Source organism: Tympanuchus pallidicinctus, unplaced genomic scaffold (assembly GCF_026119805.1).
Source record: "Tympanuchus pallidicinctus isolate F22 unplaced genomic scaffold, pur_lepc_1.0 scaffold1, whole genome shotgun sequence".
NCBI lineage: Eukaryota > Metazoa > Chordata > Aves > Galliformes > Phasianidae > Tympanuchus > Tympanuchus pallidicinctus.
This window is the reverse complement of record NW_026294618.1, coordinates 6,535,136-6,555,546: the sequence shown is the minus strand read 5'-3', so window position 1 is coordinate 6,555,546 and position 20,411 is coordinate 6,535,136. Positions and strand designations below refer to the sequence as shown.

General features: G+C 61.7%; 4 protein-coding genes across 8 annotated transcripts; 2 read left to right on the top strand and 2 right to left on the bottom strand.

Moving 5' to 3' along the window:
• Positions 1 to 54: 54 nt before the first annotated feature.
• On the bottom strand, positions 55 to 5,216 carry LOC128083337 (E3 ubiquitin-protein ligase RNF19B-like). 3 transcript variants are annotated; one of them, XM_052688441.1, is made up of 9 exons: positions 5,121 to 5,207; positions 3,044 to 3,662; positions 2,441 to 2,631; positions 2,018 to 2,168; positions 1,603 to 1,765; positions 1,369 to 1,483; positions 1,097 to 1,228; positions 641 to 824; positions 55 to 495 (listed from the first exon to the last, which is right to left on the bottom strand). In XM_052688441.1, exons 2-9 carry the CDS (start codon positions 3,487 to 3,489, stop codon positions 336 to 338), a joined length of 1,542 nt encoding a protein of 513 aa, XP_052544401.1. In that variant the 5' UTR covers positions 3,490 to 3,662; positions 5,121 to 5,207; the 3' UTR covers positions 55 to 335. The 3 variants fall into 3 exon arrangements, with proteins under 3 accessions (XP_052544401.1, XP_052544410.1, XP_052544421.1); XM_052688450.1 differs by lacking the exon at positions 1,097 to 1,228 and having other exon boundaries at positions 5,121 to 5,211; XM_052688461.1 differs by lacking the exon at positions 55 to 495 and having other exon boundaries at positions 807 to 824; positions 966 to 1,228; positions 5,121 to 5,216.
• ZNF513 (zinc finger protein 513) lies at positions 5,074 to 9,654 on the top strand. The gene is given in 5 exon segments (XM_052688317.1): positions 5,074 to 5,356; positions 5,359 to 5,685; positions 5,770 to 5,871; positions 7,421 to 8,014; positions 8,248 to 9,654. Coding segments are annotated over 5 exon segments (2,058 nt in total). The 3' UTR covers positions 9,000 to 9,654.
• On the bottom strand, positions 9,484 to 15,015 carry SNX17 (sorting nexin 17). 3 transcript variants are annotated; one of them, XM_052688494.1, is made up of 15 exons: positions 14,851 to 15,015; positions 14,198 to 14,272; positions 13,892 to 14,009; positions 13,412 to 13,476; positions 13,203 to 13,313; positions 12,875 to 12,965; positions 12,699 to 12,786; positions 11,978 to 12,047; positions 11,777 to 11,869; positions 11,424 to 11,627; positions 11,132 to 11,269; positions 10,910 to 10,987; positions 10,656 to 10,730; positions 10,329 to 10,370; positions 9,484 to 10,235 (listed from the first exon to the last, which is right to left on the bottom strand). In XM_052688494.1, the coding sequence occupies exons 1-15, from the start codon at positions 14,908 to 14,910 to the stop codon at positions 10,116 to 10,118; spliced, it is 1,428 nt and encodes a 475-aa protein (XP_052544454.1). In that variant the 5' UTR covers positions 14,911 to 15,015; the 3' UTR covers positions 9,484 to 10,115. The 3 variants fall into 3 exon arrangements, with proteins under 3 accessions (XP_052544454.1, XP_052544462.1, XP_052544445.1); XM_052688502.1 differs by having other exon boundaries at positions 11,132 to 11,254; XM_052688485.1 differs by lacking the exon at positions 14,851 to 15,015 and having other exon boundaries at positions 14,198 to 14,404.
• Positions 15,016 to 15,122: 107 nt separating this feature from the next.
• On the top strand, positions 15,123 to 20,132 carry EIF2B4 (eukaryotic translation initiation factor 2B subunit delta). Its single transcript, XM_052688366.1, has 12 exons — positions 15,123 to 15,287; positions 15,358 to 15,496; positions 16,688 to 16,897; positions 17,099 to 17,181; positions 17,403 to 17,494; positions 17,702 to 17,816; positions 18,121 to 18,197; positions 18,391 to 18,493; positions 19,043 to 19,170; positions 19,326 to 19,506; positions 19,589 to 19,769; positions 19,885 to 20,132. Exons 1-12 carry the CDS (start codon positions 15,147 to 15,149, stop codon positions 20,085 to 20,087), a joined length of 1,653 nt encoding a protein of 550 aa, XP_052544326.1. The 5' UTR covers positions 15,123 to 15,146; the 3' UTR covers positions 20,088 to 20,132.
• Positions 20,133 to 20,411: the final 279 nt, after the last annotated feature.

Sequence of the window (20,411 nt, the reverse complement as noted above, 5' to 3'; positions counted from 1 at the left end):
AGCCACCCTAATCCCTACCCGGCCTCAGAGGGCACCACAGATCAGAGCCTGCTGTGACTCTTGGAGTGTTTTATTTCTCAGCAGTGCCAATGCTCAAGCCTGCCTTTGGGGAAGAGGTGTGACAGGATGGATACAACAGGGAGCAGGCAGTGCTGAGTGTGGGGTGAGGATCTGCCGAGTCTGGGGATGGTCAGATCCAGGCCCTAGGGCTGCTGATGCCACGTGGATGGCATCCAGGGCTGCCAAAGGAAGGCGTGGGCTCTTCACGTTGATGGGAGCTGAAGTGGGTGCTCTGCGGCTCATGATTCTCCCAGCTCAGTGCTGCTCTGTCCTCTTCACTCCACTGGGACACCTGTGACGCTGCACTTGTCGCTGGTGCCCTCCAGGGAGTCCCCTGAGAGAGACTGCCCTGACTGTGGGCTGCACAGGCTTTGCTCTCGGCTGGGATGCGGCACTGATTCAATCGCCACTTCCACCTCGATGTTGATGCCTTCTCTGCAGACAAACACATTAGGGCAGCAGCCCAACAGGAGGATGCTGCTGAGTCCCCATCCAGCAGTGCAGTAAGCACAGGGAAGGCTGTTAGGAAAGGGGACTTGCCACGCCACCCTCCCTCGTCCCCAGGTCTCCTTCAGCTCACCGGTAGGATGTATCACTCAGCGTGCTGCCTGCGAGGGCCACGGTGCTGGCTGAGTGGCTGTCCTGCTCCTTCCACATCACCCTGGGGTGTGGGCTGTGGCTGCTGCTGGGGAAAGAGGTGGCTGGGTCTGCGACTCCGTCCTCAACGCCCTTGGGGCTGGGCAGCACTGACCACAGCTCATTCACTAGCAGAGAGAGAGATGGTGCTGAAAGCCCTGTGCATGAGGAACACTTCAACATCAGGTGCAGAACAGCAGGGAAGCATATGAACCGGACCCAGGCTGTGGGTGCTCTGCACAGCACCCACAGCCCCCCAGGACACCGACCTGCAACCTCCCCGCTGCCCCAGGCCAACAGGAAGCCCCAGGCCATGGAGCTGTCACAGCTGCAGGACCACAGCCCGTGCAGCACCACGCAGGGGGCCCCACTGGGGGACAGCAGGCAGTGCAGGACTCACGCTTGCTCAAGTTCTCCAGCTCTACCACACCAAGGTCCCCAGGTTGGCTGCGGCCACAGCTACTGCGGCTCCGGCACAGAGACAGCACTACCACTCCATAGACATAGGTGAGCATCAGGGGCACGCCAATGCCTGTGGGCAGAAACAAAGCTACTGCCAGCCTGCATTGGCAGCCCCCACCCCTGCCAAAGGTCCACTGCTACAGGTCTCTGACATCCGCCTAAAGCTGCTCCATCAGTGGCCCCGTGCCACCAGCCCCTAGATGCACTTACCCACTGTGACAGCTGTTATGATGGGGGACACAAAGAGAGAGAGGAGGACGCCACTGGTGACAGAGAAGCACTGCTGGCAAGGTGACAAGCTGCTCCTTCGGCTCTGGCCCAGCACCTGGAGGAGAAGCAAGACAGGTGAATCACCTCTGGGGTTTCTGTAGTCTACGTGCCCCTCAGGCCAGGGGCTGTCAGTCTCAATACAGAGCGAGACTGCAGAGACCCCAGGACCAGTACCTTCCTACCCGTGTAGATGGGAAGGCCAATGATAATGACAGGCACAGCAATGCCTGCGACGAGGGAGATCACCATAGGTGCCCCCAGCACCATGCCCAGCTGCCACAGGATCTTCCGGGTCCTTGACCAGGGCCTTTTACCCCAGAAGGTGCATCCAGATGGGCTGCAAGGACAGCACGAGGCTGAGCCAACAGCACATGCACAGGGGCAGGCAGACAATGGCACCCGTTGCACTTCAGGGCAGCAAAAAAATCAGTTTCCCCCACCCCACCATGGACCCCTGGTAAACCCTGCAGCAGTGCTACACCCCTGCTACCTAGCAGAACGTGGCTGTGGCTCTCTGCAGGACCCCACTGCCCCTACAGCTCCTGATGGCACCCTCAAGTCCCATCACAACCCGCAGCCCCACACTGACCTCAGGAAGTGCACGTCAGAGATCTCCTGCAGGCAGAGCCAGCAGAACAGGCAGCCGCACACCGTGCAGTTCATGCGGTTGCAGCTCCCATCATTGATCTTCATAATGAAGGCACTGCAGCGGGGACAAACCTTGATGTCTTCAGCCTCAGCTGGCAGGGAGAAGGCAGATGAACTGGGATTGAGGAGAGGACATGACACTGCAGCTCTCCCTCAGCCCCTGCCTTAGGGCTGCAGCCCACCCTGCGGGTGTCTGGGTGAGCTGGGCACTGCCAGCACAACAAGGTCCTCCTAATCCACTACCCCAGCCCAGGGGCTGCACACCTCCACAAACAGGCAGAAGGGTACCACTGGGCCATGGCAGAAAGAGCAATTCACTCAGATGTGTCAAATCCCCACATTCCCATCCTGGATGAGGTCTCACCATTAGCAGACTCCTCTGTGTAAACCAGCTGTGCAGATGGGCTGGCTAGGCTGGAGGCCAGCGGCGCTGCTGCACATGGCCCATCAGGGTGCCACAGCTGCCGGCAGTGGTAGCAGAACTCGGTGCCACAGCCCTCACGTCCACAGGTGAGGCGAGGACACTCAGCAAAGCCATAGGCAATGACAGCATAGCTGTGGGGAGAAAGCAGGTAGTTTGCTGGGGCCAGCTGTGTCCGTGGCCTCCCCCTGCATCCCAGCCTGGCAGCCGGGCTGTGCATCAAGAGGTCCCAGCTCTGTGCTGGGACAGAGCAGCAGCCAGCATTCAAGAGCCAGGTGCCACTCTCGTCAGCTTGGTGACCGCAGCAAAGCCTCCCCCACCCAGCACTCACAAAATCCCCCAGGTTCCCCACAGCCAGACCCAGCACAGCCAAGCGCTCCAGCCTTAACCGACGCGCACAGCTGCCCAGGTTCTGCAGCCACAATCAAGACATCTCTCCGAACAGACTCAATCAAGTCACAAGCTTGTAAAAGGCTCACAGCATGCAGGCACACCAGCCTGCCAGGAAGCAAGGAAAAGAGATCCACTCCAGGGGCCAGCAGTCACCTGCAGTCCGGTGCGGGACACCAGCGGGTGCCGGGGTCAGCTGCCAGAAGCCTCCTCAGGAGGAACTCCTCGTACTTGTCACGGAGGGCTGGCTCGGGCAGGAGGCTGTGGACGTCGGCAGGCTGCAGCACAGTGGGGCAGTGTGGGCAGGCCACCCTCACGCGGCTCTCGCTGACGGCAATGCGCAGGTACTGCTGCAGGCAGGCCCGGCACGAGCGGTGGGAGCAGGAGGCAAGGCTGGGAAAGGCCTCGGGTGGCTGAGGAAGCAGGCAAAGGGGACACTCCAGCAGCTCCCCATCCTCGCCCAGGGGCAGGGCAATGTGCAGCTCCTCAGGGTCCCCCGGTTCTTGCACCGGGTCCGGTGACATCTCCCCTGCGGCCTCTGCCTTCTGCCCACAGGAGCCCAGGATGTGCGGGGGCTGAGGCACCCACGTGGGCTGCTCCATGGTGGCACATCAGGGCAGCAATCTGCTTCTGGCAGCCTATGGAGGACAGTGGGGCGATGGCAGCCCCAGTGCAGCAGCCATGGCGGGGCAGACACGTCCTACCTGGGCCTCGGAGCCGGCGTCTCCACAATCAGTGGTCAAACCATCTCCACCTGCAGCCCACACTGCTCAGCCTGTGAAGGAGGTACATGCGATAAGCAGGGAGTTCCTGGGTGTGGGAAGGAGTTCTCAGCATCTGTGAGACCCCACTAAACTTTGGGCCCAGAAACTGAGCAGTGGTCTGAGTCTCCCTGCCTTGCCAGCCCTGGGAAATCCACAGGGCTGCACTAAAAAGAACAACCGAGGAGGACATGAGCTGAAGGGAACCTGCAGAGCCCCTCTGTCTCCAGACTGGCCAGAAACTGGCACGCATTCTTGCAGGCTAGGTGAATCTCCCCAGTTACAAGCCTTGTAGCACAGAGCCCTCAGCCTCCTCTTCTGTATGTAAAATAGACAACAGAGCTTGGAGACCCAAAAGCCGGTCATGGAGCCAAATCATCAGATGAACAGGGATTGAGAGATGAGGTAAATCTGTCACAGTTTTTTTCCCTTACTTAGAGCTCACATTAACCTGAAGCCACAACATAAGCCCACTGACCCCAGGGCCGGTGGATCCACCATTCCCCATGCTCTCCTTCTCTCCAAGAAGTCACACCATATGCTACCATGGTACCACTGTATCCTTCTTGCTTTACTTACTTTAGAATCATAGAATGGCCTGGGTTGCAAAGGCCCACAGTGCTCATCCAGTTCCAACCCCCTGCTGTGTGCAGGGTCACCAACCAGCAGCCCAGGCTGCCCAGAGCCACATCCAGCCTGGCCTTGAATGCCTGCAGGGATGGGGCATCCACAGCCTCCTCGGGCAACCTGTTCCAGTGCTTCACCATCCTCTGTGCCACCGCCCTTCCTCCAGCAGCCTCTGTTGTTTTTTCCCCTTCAAGTACAGCTAGACCAGCAAAACCCCATTGCTGGAAGGGGCAGACATTGGTGATGACTCAGATTACGACAGAGGATTCTGATGACGTCTGCTCTGCTGGGGATGTGCAAGGCACTGCATTGTGCCACTCTGGGTAACAAAGCACCTTGGTCAGGTGGGAAGTGAACAGCCAATGGAAACTTGACTCTCCATCTTGGGCCACCGCTGCCATCACCACAGACTTTTATAGAATCATAGATTCATTAAGGTTGGGAAAGGCCTCTCAGTCCACTCAGATCCAAAATGCCCACTAAATATTATTTCTGCTTGAAGTTTGTCTGCAGGGCTGGTGCAGCAGGAACAAGAAATGCCCACACTATAGCCTCCATGCTGCCCCACTCCCTGGAAATAACGCTGTTGTTTTGAGGAGAGGACAGGGCCTCAAGTTGTGCCAGAGGAGGGTCAGGTTGGATAGGAGAAAATGCTTCTCCTCTGAAAAAGCGGTGCTGCAGCAGCACAGCTGCCAAGGGAGGCGGTGGAGTCACCGTCCCTGGAGGTGCTCCGTGGGGATGTGGCACTGAGGAACGCTGGCAGCGGGACGCTGATCTCGGAGTGCCGCTCTAACCCGAATGAATCCACGGTTCCACCACTCCGCCCGGGCCGCCCCGCGCCGTACCTCAGAGACCTCTCAGCGCCGGATCACCGCCGACGGCGCCGCGCACCGAGGATCGCTCAGATCTCCCGCGGAGCCCCGGAGCGGGCGGCGCAGCTCCTGCAGGCGGGGACCGAGCCCGGGGCCGGGCCCGAGGCCTCAGAGCGACGGGGACACGCGCACGGCCTCGGTCACGTCCAGCGCAGGGCCCGGCCCCGGGGACCCGCCCGGTCCTCGCCTGCCTTCCCCGCTGCCCGGCCGGGCCCTCCCGCCGCATACCGAAGCCGCGGCCCCAGCGGCCGCCACCCGCGTTCCTCCGGCGCCGGCGCTGAGACGGCGGGACGGGCGGGCAACGTACCGAAAGCACGCTTCCGGGTTCGCGATCTACTTCCGGGGCGTCGCGCCAGCTTCCGGCGCCGGCCCTGTCCCGCGGCGGCCGGAAGCGGAAGTGCCCGGTCGAGGCGGGGCGGCGGTGGCCGCCCCGGGCTGGCGGGGGCGGCTGGCGGGCCGCGGGCAGGAGGGCGGGCGGCGGGGCCGGGACCGACCACGATGCCCCGGCGGAAGCAGAGCCACCCGCAGCCGGTGAAGGGTGAGTGCGCGGCGGGGCCGGGGGACGGCGGCGGAGCCGGCGGCCGGATCCCGGCGGTGACCCGCGACGTTCGGTGTGTTGCAGCGGAAGCCGAGGACGGCCCCGAGGAGACGGCGGGAGCGGCGCTGGTGCTGCCCGGCGACTTGCTGCTAGGCCGCGGCCTGGCCTGCGAGAAGGGACCGCCAGGTGCGTGCCGCCGCCCCGCACGGCCCCGCCGCCACCCCCGGCTGCGTCCTGCCGTCGGTGGCTTCCATCCCCATCCGCCAGGAGAGCTGCCTCCCCGGTAACGCGGGGACCCCCCGGGCGCGCGGTGCCCGCGCAGGGCTTCTACCTCCCGTTAAAGCCCCCTGGCTCTGGGGCTGCGGGGACCACCACCGACCCCCACCAAGTGTCCTCAGAGCGGCAGCGCTCTGCCCCGGGATTCCCGGAGCCTCGCAGGCAGCACTGAGGGCTCGCTGCCCTCGGATGCTGGGCGGGGAAGAAGGTTTGGGGATGCACTGAGCGCAGAACGACGTGCACCACCCGGCTCCTGCACCCCATCAGATCCCACGAGGGCCGTGCTCTGGGTACGGGATGCCGTGCTCTGTGCTGAGGCTCGGCCCCAGCTGCCTGGCAGATGGGCTCTGCTCCGAGAGCTGCACCTCCCTGCAGCGCGTGTTTGCAGCCCTGCACTGGAACAAAGCTGGCTCCATGGTGCCGGGCGCTGCCTGTGCTGCAAAAAGCTGTCCTTACAGCAGATCTGCAACTAGAAAAGCAGCCCTTCCTGCCCCCAGGTCCAGCCCAACTGGAGAGCAGTATCACACAGGTCTGGATTCCTGAAGAGCTGAGCTGGTCATGTTCTCAGCCCCATGGGCTTTGTGGGGCAGTGCTGCAGGGGTGCTGGGCTATGCCACCAAGCTTGCAGGGCGTCTCTTCAGCATGGGGCTTAGGGTCAAGGTGTTCCCCTAGCAATAGCAAGGCTGTAGCAGGATGCTCTGGTCTGGAATCAGATCTTCCCAGTGTTTGCAAATCTGGGACTAGAAGACACAAGGGAGCCTGGAGTGGCTTCACTGTGCCCAGGGACCCTGGGACATGGACACCGTGGGGTGACCAGCAGCAAAGGGGACAATCCAGGGCAAGAGCCAACTGCTGGGTCTTGCAGCCTCTTGAATGCACTCCAAGTTGGGCACAACACAGAACGGATGGAGATGGCTTAAGGCTGACTATGGCAAGGCTTTGCTGCATACCACTACTCTTTTGTCCTGAGCAGCTGCCTGTGAGCACGTCCAGGGGTTCCACGTATATTGGCTAGATGTGGGTGGCTGCAGGTCAGTGGCTCTGCTTCTGCCATCCCATGCTGGGGCATAGGTGTTACACGTCCTTGTCCAGCTGACAAGCAGAAATGCCCTCCAAGAGCCTCTCTGTGGGGCATCAGCACTGCATGGGGTCAGAGGACATCTTTTTTGCTGCCTGTTGCTGGCCAAGGGAGAAGGACCAGCAGCCTGGTGAGCTGTGCCCACCACCACCCAGCACAGCTGGGCGAGGGCCTGCAGCAGGACCTGGGGGCAGGTTGGGCTGCCTCTGCCTGCTGTCTGAGCGTTGGGGCTGCAGTGGGCTCCTGGGTACCGCTGGGTTGAGCACGGCTGCCTGACACCTCTCAGCTGCAGTCTCCCCTTCTGGGACCGGTGGCACCAAAATGGGGCCACGCGTGAGCCAACCAAGCTCCCGCTGCTATCCCATCCCATGCTCTTCTCAGCAGAGGCACTGGTGGGGAAGATCGCCATCCCAGCGTACGCGCTGAGCGACGACGACTGCTCCTCAGGGTACCAGCAGCTGAGCGTGGACAGCGACCCCGAGGAAGGCGGCGAGCCCGGCCCTGCAGCGCTGCCCTGCCGCCAGTGTGGGCTGCAGCTGGCTGCCAGCCTGGGCCAGAGCTGCCTGCAGTGCGCCGGCACCGAGGGCGGCCGCAACCAACGCATCGTGTACACCTGCCAGCTCTGTCCCTTCGCCTCCCACTACTCCAGCCACCTCAAGCGCCACATGAAGACACACAACGGGGAGAAGCCGTTTGCGTGCCCGCAGTGTGCCTACGCCTCAGCCCAGCTGGTGAACCTGACCCGCCACCTGCGCACGCACACCGGGGAGAAGCCCTACCGCTGTACGGGCTGCAGCTTCGCCTGCAGCAGCCTGGGCAACCTCAAACGCCACGAACGGGTCCACAGCCAGGACAAGCCCTTCCAGTGTGCCGCTTGCGACTACCGCTGCAACCAGAGCCGCAACCTGAAGCGGCACATGCTCAGCCACCGCCTGCCTGAAGGCGAGGGGCAGCACCAGCAGGACAAGGACCCAGGTAAGGCGGAGTTGGGTGGGAAACTGCGGTGGGAGAGTCCCAGAGCGCAGTCTGGAGATGGGCGAGGAGCACGTCCTGCCATCTTCTGCTGTGCCGATCCCGGTGCACAGCCTCAAGTGGCTGCTGGCCCCGGGCCAGGACACCGTCACCTCAGAGCTAGGGCTGCTCGCGGGAGCCGCGCTCTGCCAGCGCTGCGCTGCCTGCTGACCTCCCTGCTTCTCTTTGTCTCGCAGAGCCGCTGCTGCCGGAGCTGAACCTGCACATGGGCAGCGGCACCGGCCCTTTCCTGCCTGGCTGCGCGCGGCTGCGGGGCGAGGAGACGGCAGCACTGCCCGAGCTGCTCTTCCCCTTTACGTGCCGCATGTGTGGGCTGGTGCTGGACGATGGGTTCGCACAGGACGAGGGCCTGGCCGAGCAGGTCTGCGGGCGCTGCAGCCTGGCGGTGCTGGGCACCGAGCCGGGCGCCAGCCCTCGTAAAGGCACCGGGGACAAAGGCTTCGCTTGCAGCCTCTGCCCCTTTGTCACCCACTACCCCAACCACTTGGCACGGCACATGAAGACGCACAGCGGGGAGAAGCCGTTCGCCTGCCCGCTCTGCCCCTACGCCTCCGCCCACCTCGACAACCTGAAGCGGCACCAGCGCGTGCACACGGGTGAGAAGCCCTACAAGTGCCAGCTCTGTGACTACGCCTGCGGCAACCTGGCCAACCTCAAGCGCCACGGGCGCATCCACTCTGGTGACAAGCCCTTCCAGTGCAGCCTCTGCAGTTACAGCTGCAACCAGAGCATGAACCTGAAGCGGCACATGCTGCGACACACGGGCGAGAAGCCCTTCCAGTGCCGGGACTGCACCTACACCACTGGCCACTGGGACAACTACAAGCGCCACCAGAAAATCCACGGCCACACGGCTGAGAATTGGGTGAACCCACGCAACGCCAAAGCCCTCCTGGCTCCTCCTGCCGTGGACACGGCCCTGCCCTGAACAGCACTTAGCCCGGCTGCAGGGGCTTGGCCCCATGCTGGGCCCCGGGGGGGCCACAGGGCACCCCAATTCTTCGCCAGCTGCGGCCCTTGCCCTCCCTGGGGGAGGGATGGGCAACAAGCTCCCCTCTGGGCTCAGGGCTGCCTTAAGCAGGGCCCACCACCCTGGGAGGGGTCTCCTGCAGCCCTATGCTGCCTGTGGTGGGGCCATGCCGTTGGCACCACAGGGTGGCACCAGCCTGTTCCTCCTGCCTGTCAGAGCCTTCCTCCGCCAGCGTATGGGGAAAGGGAGGAGGGGGAGAACAGGACTGGTTCTGTGGCTGCTGCCATACCGGTCAGTGTAATTTATATTGTGTATAAAAGCATTAAACAGTCAGTTTTGTTATCCGGTATTCTCCCTAGGGACCTTGTTCTGCTTCAGGAGAGGACATGGGGCATGAGGTGGGGGGGAAGGATGGCTGCCACCCCACAAGAGACAGCGCAGGTACCAATCAGAATCCATTTTAATCATCATTGCAGTATGTAAACATTGGTTACTGTCCATTAATGCTCTGGTCGGTCTGAGCAGCAGGAGATAGGTGGTTACAAGCCTAGATTACACTGGAGTCTACGAGCGGGTTAGAGACAGGGCTCTGCGCAGAGCCCCACCAGAGACAGCTTACTGCACTCTGTCTCTGAGCAGAAACCTAAAGGCTAATTTGGCATTATGGAGCCTCGTGAGGGCCGCTCGGTGCCACCGGGCTGCTGCCAACACCCCCTGGGGCAGCTGCCTGCCCACGCAGCGGGCCAGGCCTGATGTAGACCCAGGTCCTCCCAGGGTGGGAGAAGGGGGGGCTCTGCCCCTCCGGAGCTGGGCTGGGCTCCACGACACCTGCTCCAGGGCTCGGCACCGGCACAGGCTGCCCCGTGGGAAGCCAGCAGCAGGAGGAGTTCAGCTGCCCCCAGCCTTGAAGGCAATGGTGGGTTGGGGATGCACTTCCCAGCCCTTGGGGAGCAGGGGAAGGTGGATGGTAGCAGGTGAGAGGCACGTTGATTGCAACCTGTCTGCAGGTCGTACATTCCTCGGCGAAGGCCCTGGGGCCCTCAGGCCAGTGCTGTCCTAGGAGGGGGGGGGCGGCTACAGATCTTCATCACCAATGCCCTCAAAGGCGTAATTGCCATGGAAGTCGTTAGCGCCCACATCATTAGCAGAGCTGGAGTGGCTGATCCCTCGCAGACTAACAGATGTGAGTTTGCTCTGTGAAAAGAGGAGATGTGTTAGGGGGGATCCTCTCCGTGCTCCAGCTCAGTCTCAGTGTGAGAGCACCCCCTGCATGCACACACAACTCACCGAGAGTTTGGCCATTGGCTCCCGCGAGGCGTCAGGCGAGTCCTGCAGGGACAGCACGGTCAGGCAGCCTTGTGTCTCCCCCCCGTGCTCACTGCTCTTCTGTGCACCAGCCCTTGGCCAGTGTTACCAACCCTCAAGGTGAGGTCTGGGGGTGCCAAGACGCAATCGCCTCCCTCCCTCAAGGATGGCCCCTTAGCTGCCTTTTTCTCATTCCCAAGGCTACAGGAGTGAGGCAACAGCCCTACTGGTGGAACCCCTCTGGCTCTGGTACCTGATCCACAGCTAAACCTGCCCCACTCATCTCCCCACAGGGGTAGTCACACTCACCAGCAGTGGGGGTGACTTCACGGCTTGCTGGCTGTCCGAGCGCCGCAGAGCCCCATTTGCCCGTCGGCGGAACATCTGCAGGGGAGAAGCTCGACTCAATAGCAGGGTCCCCATGGGTAGGTAGCTCCAGGAGCTGAGTTTCCTCCTTCAGCTGACCCCATGCTGAGGAGGGCAAGTGAGGCCAAGCCTAGACCTCACAAAGTCACAGGGACAAGGTGGGACCCGCCTAGACAACATGGCTACCCAACCCTTACCTTGCGGATGCTGCCACCTGACTTTTTCACCATCAGTTCATCCACCATGGACTGCAGGCAGATGCTCAGCATGATGGCCTACAAGAGAGAACTGTTGTCAGACAGTGGCCCCACACACCCCACGGCCTTCCCAACAGACCACGCTGAGCCCAGGCCTGCCCTCTCCCTCGAGCTGCTCCTCATTCCCCCCTTTTTCCAATGCCAGTGTGCAGGTAACCCTACCTGTGGACTGGTGATGGTAACCCACTGCAGCCGGTCCTTGCTCATGAGATACTCAAAAGCTAGCTCCAGCTTCACGTCCGACTTCCCTGGGCTGCTCCCTGAGGGACCATTGCTCATCGGCACCTGCACAGACACAAGCTGAGGCACGTGGGCCTTTCACCACTGCCAGTTCCCATGCCCCGAACTGCTGAGACCTTCCCCAGGCTTCAAGCCCAGCCAGCAGCCTTGCAGCTGACAGCTGTCAGAGCTGGGTCCCGGCAGCCTTCCTCGTGCCTAGGATGCAGGCACTCACCGAGGACGTGACCCGCCAGCACCGCATGCGTGTGACCTTGAAGCTGCCCTCCTTGATCTGCTCGTTCGGCAGCCGCACTTGGAAGTTGAGCTCGTTGTTGCCGGCGCTGACGACGACGTGGCATCCCTTCTCAGGGAAGTCTGTGACGCAGGGATCAAACTTGAGATAACCGTAGTACTTCAGGGTCTGTGCCAGTCGGATGAACTGTGGGCAGAGCAGGGAAGGTCAGCACCCACAGGCAGATCCGTCGGTTGGAAAGCGGGCACCAAGCTCAGCCCCGGGGCTCTTATGGGGCAGCGGGGCCTGTCCGGTGCCTGGGACTACTCCAAACACAGCGTTGTGCCCTCCCCTACCTCCTTCTTGGAGACTTTTTCCTGCAGAGACTTGAGCTGCCGGTGCTGCTCCTTGTTGACAAGGATCCATCCGTGCTCGATGTCTGACACCGTCTATCAAGAAGCAGAGGCTGGTGAGCAGCTGGGCCCAAAGCCCCGAGAGCAGCAGAGCAGTCACTGGGGGGCTCCCTCCTCACCCCGCTGGACCACACAGAGCCTCACCTGTGCATACAGCAAGTTGAGTCCCACACGATGCTCCATTACATCGTCATCATAAGAGGAGTCCCAGTAGCTGGAAAGGAACCACACGAGTCAGCTTCTTCCCCAACTCCTGATAGCAGTGGGGAGAACACGGTCCTGCATGTGGGGACGTGGAGCTGGGCTGCCCCCACAGCCTGCTCTCTTTGGTAGCCCTCAGCAGCCACATCCCTCTCACAGAACCGTGGAGGGTCAGAAGGGATCTCTGGAGATCATCCAGTCCAACTCCCTGCTAAAGCAGGTTCCCTACAGCACACTGCAGAGAAAAGCATTCTCCAGGGTAGTTTCAAACCAGGGAGCCCAGAACTGGGCCCAGTGTTCCAGATGCCCAGGGCAGAACAGAGAGGAGCAGAACCCCTGCTGGCCCATGGAAACCATTGGACACCATCAGCCTTCTGGGCCACAAAGGCACACTGCTGGCTCACCTACTGGTCCTAGTGACCTACTGGCCACCAGCACACCCAGGTCCTTCTCTATAGGGCTGCTATAGGCAGGCAGTACCAAGTCTGGGAAAAAGGACACGAGGACCAACCGCAGTGGGGCAGTCCAGCCTCACTGGGGACATGCAGTGCATTTCCAGGTGGGTCAAAGCACCGCATGGGCAGCAATGGCAGAAGTGGGAGGGTCTCTATGCACTGTGGGGAGTCCTGACACCTCCCCCAGGTGCTGAGTGGCTGCAGCTCACCTCTTGCGCAGGATGATCCTGAATTCAGGGTTGTGTAGGCTGGTGACAGACACATATGGCAGCTCAAACTCCTGCAGCTTCCGCACGACTGCAGGGAAATGGCAGCTCAGCAGAGGCTCAGGGCTAGGGGAGCCCACCAGGCCCTTGTGAGACTGCCCATAGCATGCTCTACTCACATGAGAAAGCTCCATCCTTGGTCTCTCGCACCAAGAAGAGACTGAAGTAGCCAACCAGGTCATCGGGCAGATCCAACTTGGAGGCTACAGCCTACGAGCAAGAGCAAGAGGTCACCACTGAGGGCTACAGCCCCTCTGTATGTCACCCTGCAGCCCCTGGCAGGATCCAGCGCAGGCACTTTGTGGGAAGCCAGGACCTCTGCTGGATGGAGGACAGGAAATGGGAAACAAATGGAGAAGCCAAGGGATCATGGCATCACAGAGCTCCACCACCCTCCCAAGGACAACCCTGCTCTGAGGCAAGGACAAAGCACAAGAGCTCTGGCACCTCAAGAACATCTTCCGTCTGGTCTGAGGTGAGGATGGTGACCTTGACCATCTGGCCATTGGAAAGCAGCACTTCTAGCACCACCTCCTCCGTAGGGATCTGCTGCGTCTCCTGCAGAGAAAAGGGATTGGCAGCCTGGCCCCATCTGCCACCCAATCTGGGTTTGGGGGCCCACCACGTATCACCCCGGCCCGGCAGCTCCTTCCCACCTGCTGGGCCTTGCGCAGAAAGCTGTTGAAGGTCTCACTGCCTCCCAGTGTCGGGTCCTGCCGCACTGGGGTGGAAGACAAGCAAGAAGTATTAGCTGGGAAAGCACAGGGACTCACATCAGCTCCCACCTGCTCTGCAGCCTCCCAATGTTTGCACCGAGACAAAGCACGTGCTGAGTGCAGGGTGTGTGCATGGATGGCCGTGGGTTCCCTACAGATTGGGGCATTAGGGGGGTGTAGGGCAAGGGAACGGGCTGGGAATTGAGGAGCAGCACTGGTGGTGCTGTGTACTGCAGGCCGACATTAAGGGAACGATGCCAGCTATTATCAGAGCACAGCCAGGAACTCTGAGACAGACTGCTGCAAGCTCAGCACTGCAGAAGGAAGGGGCCAATGCTGGGCCCGGGTGGCCACAGGAAGGTAACCTGGGCAGTGCCACCAAGCTGGGGATGTGACCCTGGGCTGCAGCAGCCCGCTTACCAGCCTGCATGTACTTCTCCAGCTGTTCCCTGCGCTGCTCTACCTCCGCTGGGGTGAGCGTGAAGATCTTCTTCGGAGGAAAAGCTGGTACCACGTTTGTGCCATATTCTTTCCTTAGCTGAGAAGAGAGCAGAACGCTATGAGAAGCCCCTGGAGAGACAGGGACAGCCCCGACACCAAGTCACACTGATCCTCAGGGCTTTGCTGAGCAGCCAGCTCATCGCCCTCTCCCAGCCAGCAACCAGCAGGATGTCACACAGCAGACAAGGCCTGGCACAGCACGCTGCGTGCCGCCCTCCTCCCTACCTGCTCGTGCAGCCCCAGCAGCTGGCTGTAGCGCACCCGGCAGTGCAGCACCCCGTTCACGTGGATGTTGTAGGCCTGCAGTGAGAAGAGGCACGGGTCAGAACCGAGCAGCAGCACACAGAGCCGTTCAGGTCGAAGACCTCTACGATCACCCATCCCGACCCACCCCATCAGGTGCCCTCCATGCCGCATCGCCCCGTTCCCCGAACACCTCCGGGCTGGGTGCCCCCACCACCTCCCCGTGCAGCCGTGCCACCGCAGCGCCGCTCTTTCCGAGTGGAAACGGTCCGACCCGAAGCTCGGCCGTGCCCCTCATCTCAGCCGCTCGGGGTCCCATAGGAGCGCGGCTTAGAGGCGCCGAGCCGACCCCGTGCCGATCCCCGCGCCGTGCCCGGGAAGTCCCGCGACGCCGAGGGCAAAGTCTGCGAGCAGCACCGGGCCCGCACCGACGGCAGCGCGGCTCCGGGCCCCGCAACGGGGCGGGAGGGCGTTCACCTCGCACGGAGCACAACAGGAAGCAGGGACGGCCGGGACGCGGCTCCTCGGTCCTCCCCCCGGCGGCCGCCGCTGCCCCCCCCCCCAAACCCCGGGCGGGGCCGAGCGGCGCCCCCGAGGGCTGCGAACCCCCCCGGCCCCGCGGCCGCCCCGCTCACCACGTAGGCGGCGCCGCCGTCGCCGGCGCGGGTCTCGGTCTCGGGGATGGAGAAGTGCATGGCGGGGTCCGGGGCCGCGGAACCGGGGAGCGGGGCGGGGTGTGCGCCCGCCGCTACCGGCCGCGCTCCGCCGCCATCTCGGGCCCGGCGCTCCGCGGCGCCGCCCCGCGGGGCCCACGCGATGGCGCCGCCCGGGAACCGCCCCGCTCCGCCCCGCGGCCGGCCGGCCCGCCCCGCGGCTGCTCGGCACCCTCCGGCCGGCAGGGGGCGCTACGCGGGGAGGGTCGGCGGCCGTCATGGCGGAGCCGGAGGCGCCGGGCGGTGAGAGCGAGCCGTGCCGGGCGCGTGGGGCGGACCGGGACCGGGGAACCTCTCACGTCGCCCCCGTTCCGGGTGCGGGTTCCGGAGCGGCCCCGTCGGTACCGGCGGTGGCGCAGGTGAGCGGGGCTCCGGGCGTCGGGCGGGGGAGCGGCGCGGGGCCGGGGCTGCTTCACCGTGTGCCCGCAGGGCCCCGAGCTGTCCCGCGAGGAGAAGCTGCAGCTCCGGAAGGAGAAGAAGCAGCAGAAGAAGAAGAAGAGGAGCGAGAAGGGAGCGGCGGCGGAGCCCGCGGAGCCGGGCACAGCGGCGGACCCCGCGCAGCCTCGTGGTGAGAGCCTTCCCGCAGCCTGCCCTCGGACGGCGCTGCGGTGCGGCATTGCCGGGCTGGGAGCGGCCGCGGGGCGGGTGGGAGCCGCAGAGCGTCCCGTAGTGCTGTGCACGAGTCCTTCTTGCCCTCCTCATCCTCCTCACAGGATGCAGATACAGAGAGGTCCGATCCCTCCTCCCCGGGAAACGGGGCTGTCCTGAGGGTCCTCGTGTCGCTGCACTGGGCGGAGGGGTGCTTTGTTCGGCCCACCTTCCCAAGGGCAGACCCTCACCCAAAGGAGTGGCTCCCCACCGAGCCGCCGCTGCATCTCCCAGCGATGGAAGCTGGGCTCAGGGCTCCCCTTTCTGTCTCGTAGAATCACAGAATGGCCACGGTTGGAAGGGACCTCAAGGATCATGAAACTCCAACCACCCGCCACATGCAGGGCCACCAACCTCCCCATTTCATAGCAGCCCAGGCTGCCCAGGGCTCCATCCAACCTGGCCTCACCATTCTCTCTGTAAAGAACTTCCACTGATATCCAACCTCAATCTTCTCTCCCTCAACTTCAAACCATTTCCCCTTGTCCTGCAGTTATCAACCCTTTCAAAGAGTTGATTCCCCTCCTGTTTGTAGGCTCCCTTTAGGTACTGCCAGGCTGCAATGAGGTCACCCCGCAGCCTTCTTTTCTCCAGGCTGAACAAGCCCAGCTCCCTCAGCCTGTCTTTGTAGGGGAGGTGCTCCAGTCCCCTGATCATCTTTGTGGCTCCTCTGGACCCTCTCCAGCAGCTCCCTGTCTTTCTTGTACTGAGGGCTCCAGACCTGCACACAGTGCTCCAGATGGGGCCTCACGAGAGCAGAGTAGATGGGGACAATCACCTCCCTGTCCCTGCTGGCCGCCCCTCTTCTGATGGAGCCCAGGATTCCATTTGCTTTCTGAGCTGCAAGGGCACCCTACTGGCTCATGTTCAGCTTTTCATCTATCAAGACCCCCAGGTCCTTCTCTGCAGGGCTGCTCTCAAGGACCGCTCCTTCCGGTCTGTGGGGATGCCTGGGATTCCTCTGCCCAAGTGCAAAACTCTGCACTTTGCCATGTTGAACCTCATCAGGTTCATCCAGGCCCACCTTTTCTAGCCTGTCGAAGTCCCTCTGAATGGCATCCCTTCCTTCCACCGTGAAGGAACATCCTTTCCTTCTACGTGTCTCCTACAGTTGCTCCTCATCCCGCATCCCCCCCAGCCTCGGCCAATGTCCCCAACGACAGCGAGAAGCCCGTGGGGGGCAAAAGCAAAGCAGAGCTGCGAGCAGAGCGCCGGGCCAAGCAGGAGGCTGAGCGGGCCCAGAAGCAGGCCAAGAAAGCAGAGCTGGGACAAGGAACTGCACCAGCCAGGCCCAGGCTGACCCCTACTGAGGCTCCATCTGGTAAAGATGTCGCTGCTGGGGTGCAGGGGGCTGCTGGGTGAGGGGGTTGGGGTCCTGTAGGTTGTGCCCCATCCTGGCACCGTTTCTGTGATGTCCTGGCTGCTGGATGTGCCTTGCCATTGGGACAGTGTGGCTGGTTGGGTTACAACAGTTACAACAGTTCACCGCTGCCTCATGCCACCTTCTTTGCTATCGTCACAGTGGTAAAGCGGTTGCCAGAGCACGTGCAGGTGGATGACCCTGCTGCCCAGAGGAAGTTAGCCAAGAAGCTGGAGCGCCAGCAGGTAGGGGCAGCAAGATAAAAGCTGCAGGGCAGTTCTGCCTCAGGTCTGTGTGCTGGGTGTCACGTTCAGGCATGGCGGGGAGTAGGGTTTGCCCTCTGCTGGGCAGAAGGAACCTTTGATGTAACCCAGCCAGTAGGTGTTAGGTGAAATTAGTGGTATTGGAACAAGCAGGGCTGGATGGTAGCCTTGAACGAGTCGTCATTGATGCTGTTTGGCGTCAGGTACCTCTGAGGCAGGACTACGGTACCAAGGTCAACCTGTTCTCCCACTTGCACCAGTACAGCCGGAAGAAGCCGCTGACACAGCAGATGAGGTATGTGGCCTCAGCCAGGCCTCCTCAGCCCAGGCCCGTGGCTCTGCTTCAGCCATCCTGTCTGTAAAATGCTCACGGGCCAAGTAGGGCTGGGCTGACAGATCTTCTCATAGTGCATCCCTCAGATTGTTTGTGGAAGGCATGCCTTTGCCTCTTTTGGGCTCTGGAGCACCAAAGCTGACAGCTCTCACACCTTTGCCCCTGCAGCATCCCCTCCACAGTAATTCACCCAGCTGTGGTGCGCCTCGGCCTCCAGTACTCCCAGGGTATCATCAACGGCTCCAATGCCCGTTGCATCGCTCTGCTGGAAGTCTTCAAGCAGGTATGGGGGCTGCCTATGCCCACCAGGCAGTAGGGATGTTACACCGGGTGCCAGCATCTCTTCCTCTCCCCCAGCTATGGGGACCGTGGTTCTGCTCAGTCCTCTCCACACCTATTTTCCTTGGCCTCAAGTATTCATCCTGCTAGGTTCCTGTTCTAGTTGTGCAGATTTGAGTCCCAGAGCATGCTATTTCCCTTTCTGAAAAAATTTATCAAGTTGTGCTGTACACAGAGTGCCTGGTCTGCAAGCTTCTGGAGGTATGTGCAGTGCCTGGCCCAACTCATGCTTGCTCTTCTTGTTTCAGCTGATTCGGGATTACTCTACTCCCCCTAATGAGGAGCTATCAAGGGACCTAGTGGCCAAGCTAAAGCCACATATCAGGTAAGGGGACCCAGTGCCAGAATAGAGAGACTGATGTGGTCCATCGGCCATCTCTCCGGGTTTCTGTTCTGCTGGAGCTTTTCTGGGGCTTTGGTTCTGCCTCTGGCTGCCATCCCCAGCCCAGCTGCATCTTCACTTTTTCTATTCTTGTCCTCCAGGCTACCCTGGAGCTAAGCACATTTCCTCTCTGCAGCTTCCTGAACCAGTGCCGGCCCCTCTCAGTTAGCATGGGCAATGCCATTAAGTTCCTCAAGAAGGAGATTTCATGTCTCCCTGACACCCTGAGAGAGGAGGAGGTGAGTGGCTGCACACAATCTGCAGGCTCCAACCAAGCTGCTAGTGTCTGTAGGCCAATAGGCTGGAGTTGGTCAGGAGCAAGGGTGTAAAATGGGGTAAGCCAAGCAGTCAGAGGGTGGTGAGGCACTGGAACAGGTTGCCCAAGGAGGCTGTGGATGCCCCATCCCTGCAGGCATTCAAGGCCAGGCTGGATGTGGCTCTGGGCAGCCTGGGCTGCTGGTTGGCCACCCTGCACACAGCAGGGGGGTTGAAACTAATGAGCATTGTGGGTCTTTTCAACCCAGGCCAGTCTATGATTATCTATGAAGCTGCAGCAGAAAGAGCACATGCAGTGCATAGTGAAGCACCATGGTGAGCTACTAGCCCTGTGCTGGGATAGGAGCTGGCCCTGCATGTTCTACAGAACCCCTGTTGGAAGCAGAGGTGCCACTCAGCAAACAGGCTGGGAGCAGGATGAGGCTCACAGGCAGTGCTAAGCTCACAGTCATCCCAGCTAGCAGAGGACAAAGGTCAAAATGATGCTGTTTGTCACGGTACCGTCTCCCCAGGCAAAAGAGAAGCTGCAGGGCACTATCGACAACTACCTGCGGGAGAAGATTGTTTTGGCAGCTGAAGCCATTTCGAAATCTGCCTTTGAGAAGATAAACGACAACGATGTGATCCTGGTATACGGATGGTAAGAGCACAGCCGGGCCCGGAGGGGTGACGCCGTTCTCAGCGAGGGCAGACTTCAGCTCTACCCCGATCGGGGCGGATGGGGGGCAGGTGCGTGGGGTCTGGGGAGGGGGAAAGCTCAGCGCAGGCAGAGCAACCCCCTGAGGTGGCCAACAGCTCGTCGCTGGTGAACCGCACGCTGTGCGACGCACACATGCAGACGGACCGGACCTTCCGTGTCATCGTGGTGGACAGCCGGCCGCGGCTGGAGGGGCGGGAGACGCTGCGACGCCTGGTGCGCCGCGGCATTCACTGCACCTACGTGATGATCAACGCCATTTCTTACGTGCTGCCTGAGGTGAGGAGCGAGCGGGTTCGGGATGGGAGGCTGCCATGTGATCGCTGGTGCCCATGGCTGCTTCCTCGTGCTTCCATGGCAGGTGTCCAAAGTGCTGCTGGGAGCCCACGCGTTGCTGGCCAATGGCTCCGTCATGTCCCGCGTGGGGACGTCGCAGATCGCGCTGGTCTCCAAGGCTTACAACGTGCCTGTGCTGGTGTGCTGCGAGACGTACAAGTTCTGCGAGAGGGTGCAGACGGACTCCTTTGTCTCCAACGAGCTGGGTATGGCTCTACCCCCATTTTCCCACTTAAGGATCTGAGCCCTCCTCCTGCTTCTGGTGGGCTGAACCGCTGTGTCATTTCCCTGCCCGGAGGTTCTGATCCCTTCTCTCTGCAGATGACCCCGATGACCTGATCGTGCTGCGCAAGGGGCAGGCCCAGCTGGGCGGCTGGGCAGAGAACAAGTCCTTGCGTCTCCTCAACCTGGTGTATGATGTGACGCCGCCGGATCTGGTGGATCTGGTTATCACAGACCTGGGCATGATCCCCTGCACCTCGGTGCCTGTTGTCCTGCGCGTCAAGAACGTGGATCAGCAGTAGGGGGCAGCTGCATGGATCCTAATAAACCAAGCCTCGTGGCCGTAACGTGTCTCGTTTGTGTAGTGTGGCAGAAGCCCAGGCACTTGTGGCAGCTTGTGGCACCCTGGGCTCAGTTCTGCACTATCGTGGGGTGCGCAGCGCTGGGAGCTGCTGACACAGTGCATGCACGGAGCTCCTCCCAGCCTGCAGCTGCTGCAGGAGTACCCCCATCTCACTTCGCCAGAATAGCCAAGGGTGGGAAGCTCTGGGATGGGAGGTGTAGGGAGGCTCCCATCTCTGGCCACAGGGAACCAGGAGCAGCAAGGCTGGGAGGGCAGAAATCAG

Excerpts from the sequence above, each read along its gene's own strand:
- SNX17 (XM_052688485.1), bottom strand. The coding sequence starts at position 14,389 with ATGCGGCATGGAGGGCACCTGATGGGGTGGGTCGGGATGGGTGATCGT. Across the intron at positions 14,010-14,197 it reads TGCTGGGGCTGCACGAGCAG|CTAAGGAAAGAATATGGCAC; the intron begins GTAGGGAGGAGG and ends CTCTCTTCTCAG. Across the intron at positions 12,787-12,874 it reads CAAGGATGGAGCTTTCTCAT|TCGTGCGGAAGCTGCAGGAG; the intron begins GTGAGTAGAGCA and ends ATTTCCCTGCAG.
- LOC128083337 (XM_052688441.1), bottom strand. The coding sequence starts at position 3,489 with ATGGAGCAGCCCACGTGGGTGCCTCAGCCCCCGCACATCCTGGGCTCC. Across the intron at positions 2,632-3,043 it reads TGTCCCGCACCGGACTGCAG|CTATGCTGTCATTGCCTATG; the intron begins GTGACTGCTGGC and ends TTCTCCCCACAG. Across the intron at positions 1,229-1,368 it reads CATAACAGCTGTCACAGTGG|GCATTGGCGTGCCCCTGATG; the intron begins GTAAGTGCATCT and ends TTCTGCCCACAG.
- EIF2B4 (XM_052688366.1), top strand. The coding sequence starts at position 15,147 with ATGGCGGAGCCGGAGGCGCCGGGCGGTGAGAGCGAGCCGTGCCGGGCG. Across the intron at positions 15,497-16,687 it reads GGACCCCGCGCAGCCTCGTG|TTGCTCCTCATCCCGCATCC; the intron begins GTGAGAGCCTTC and ends TGTCTCCTACAG. Across the intron at positions 17,817-18,120 it reads TGCTGGAAGTCTTCAAGCAG|CTGATTCGGGATTACTCTAC; the intron begins GTATGGGGGCTG and ends TTCTTGTTTCAG.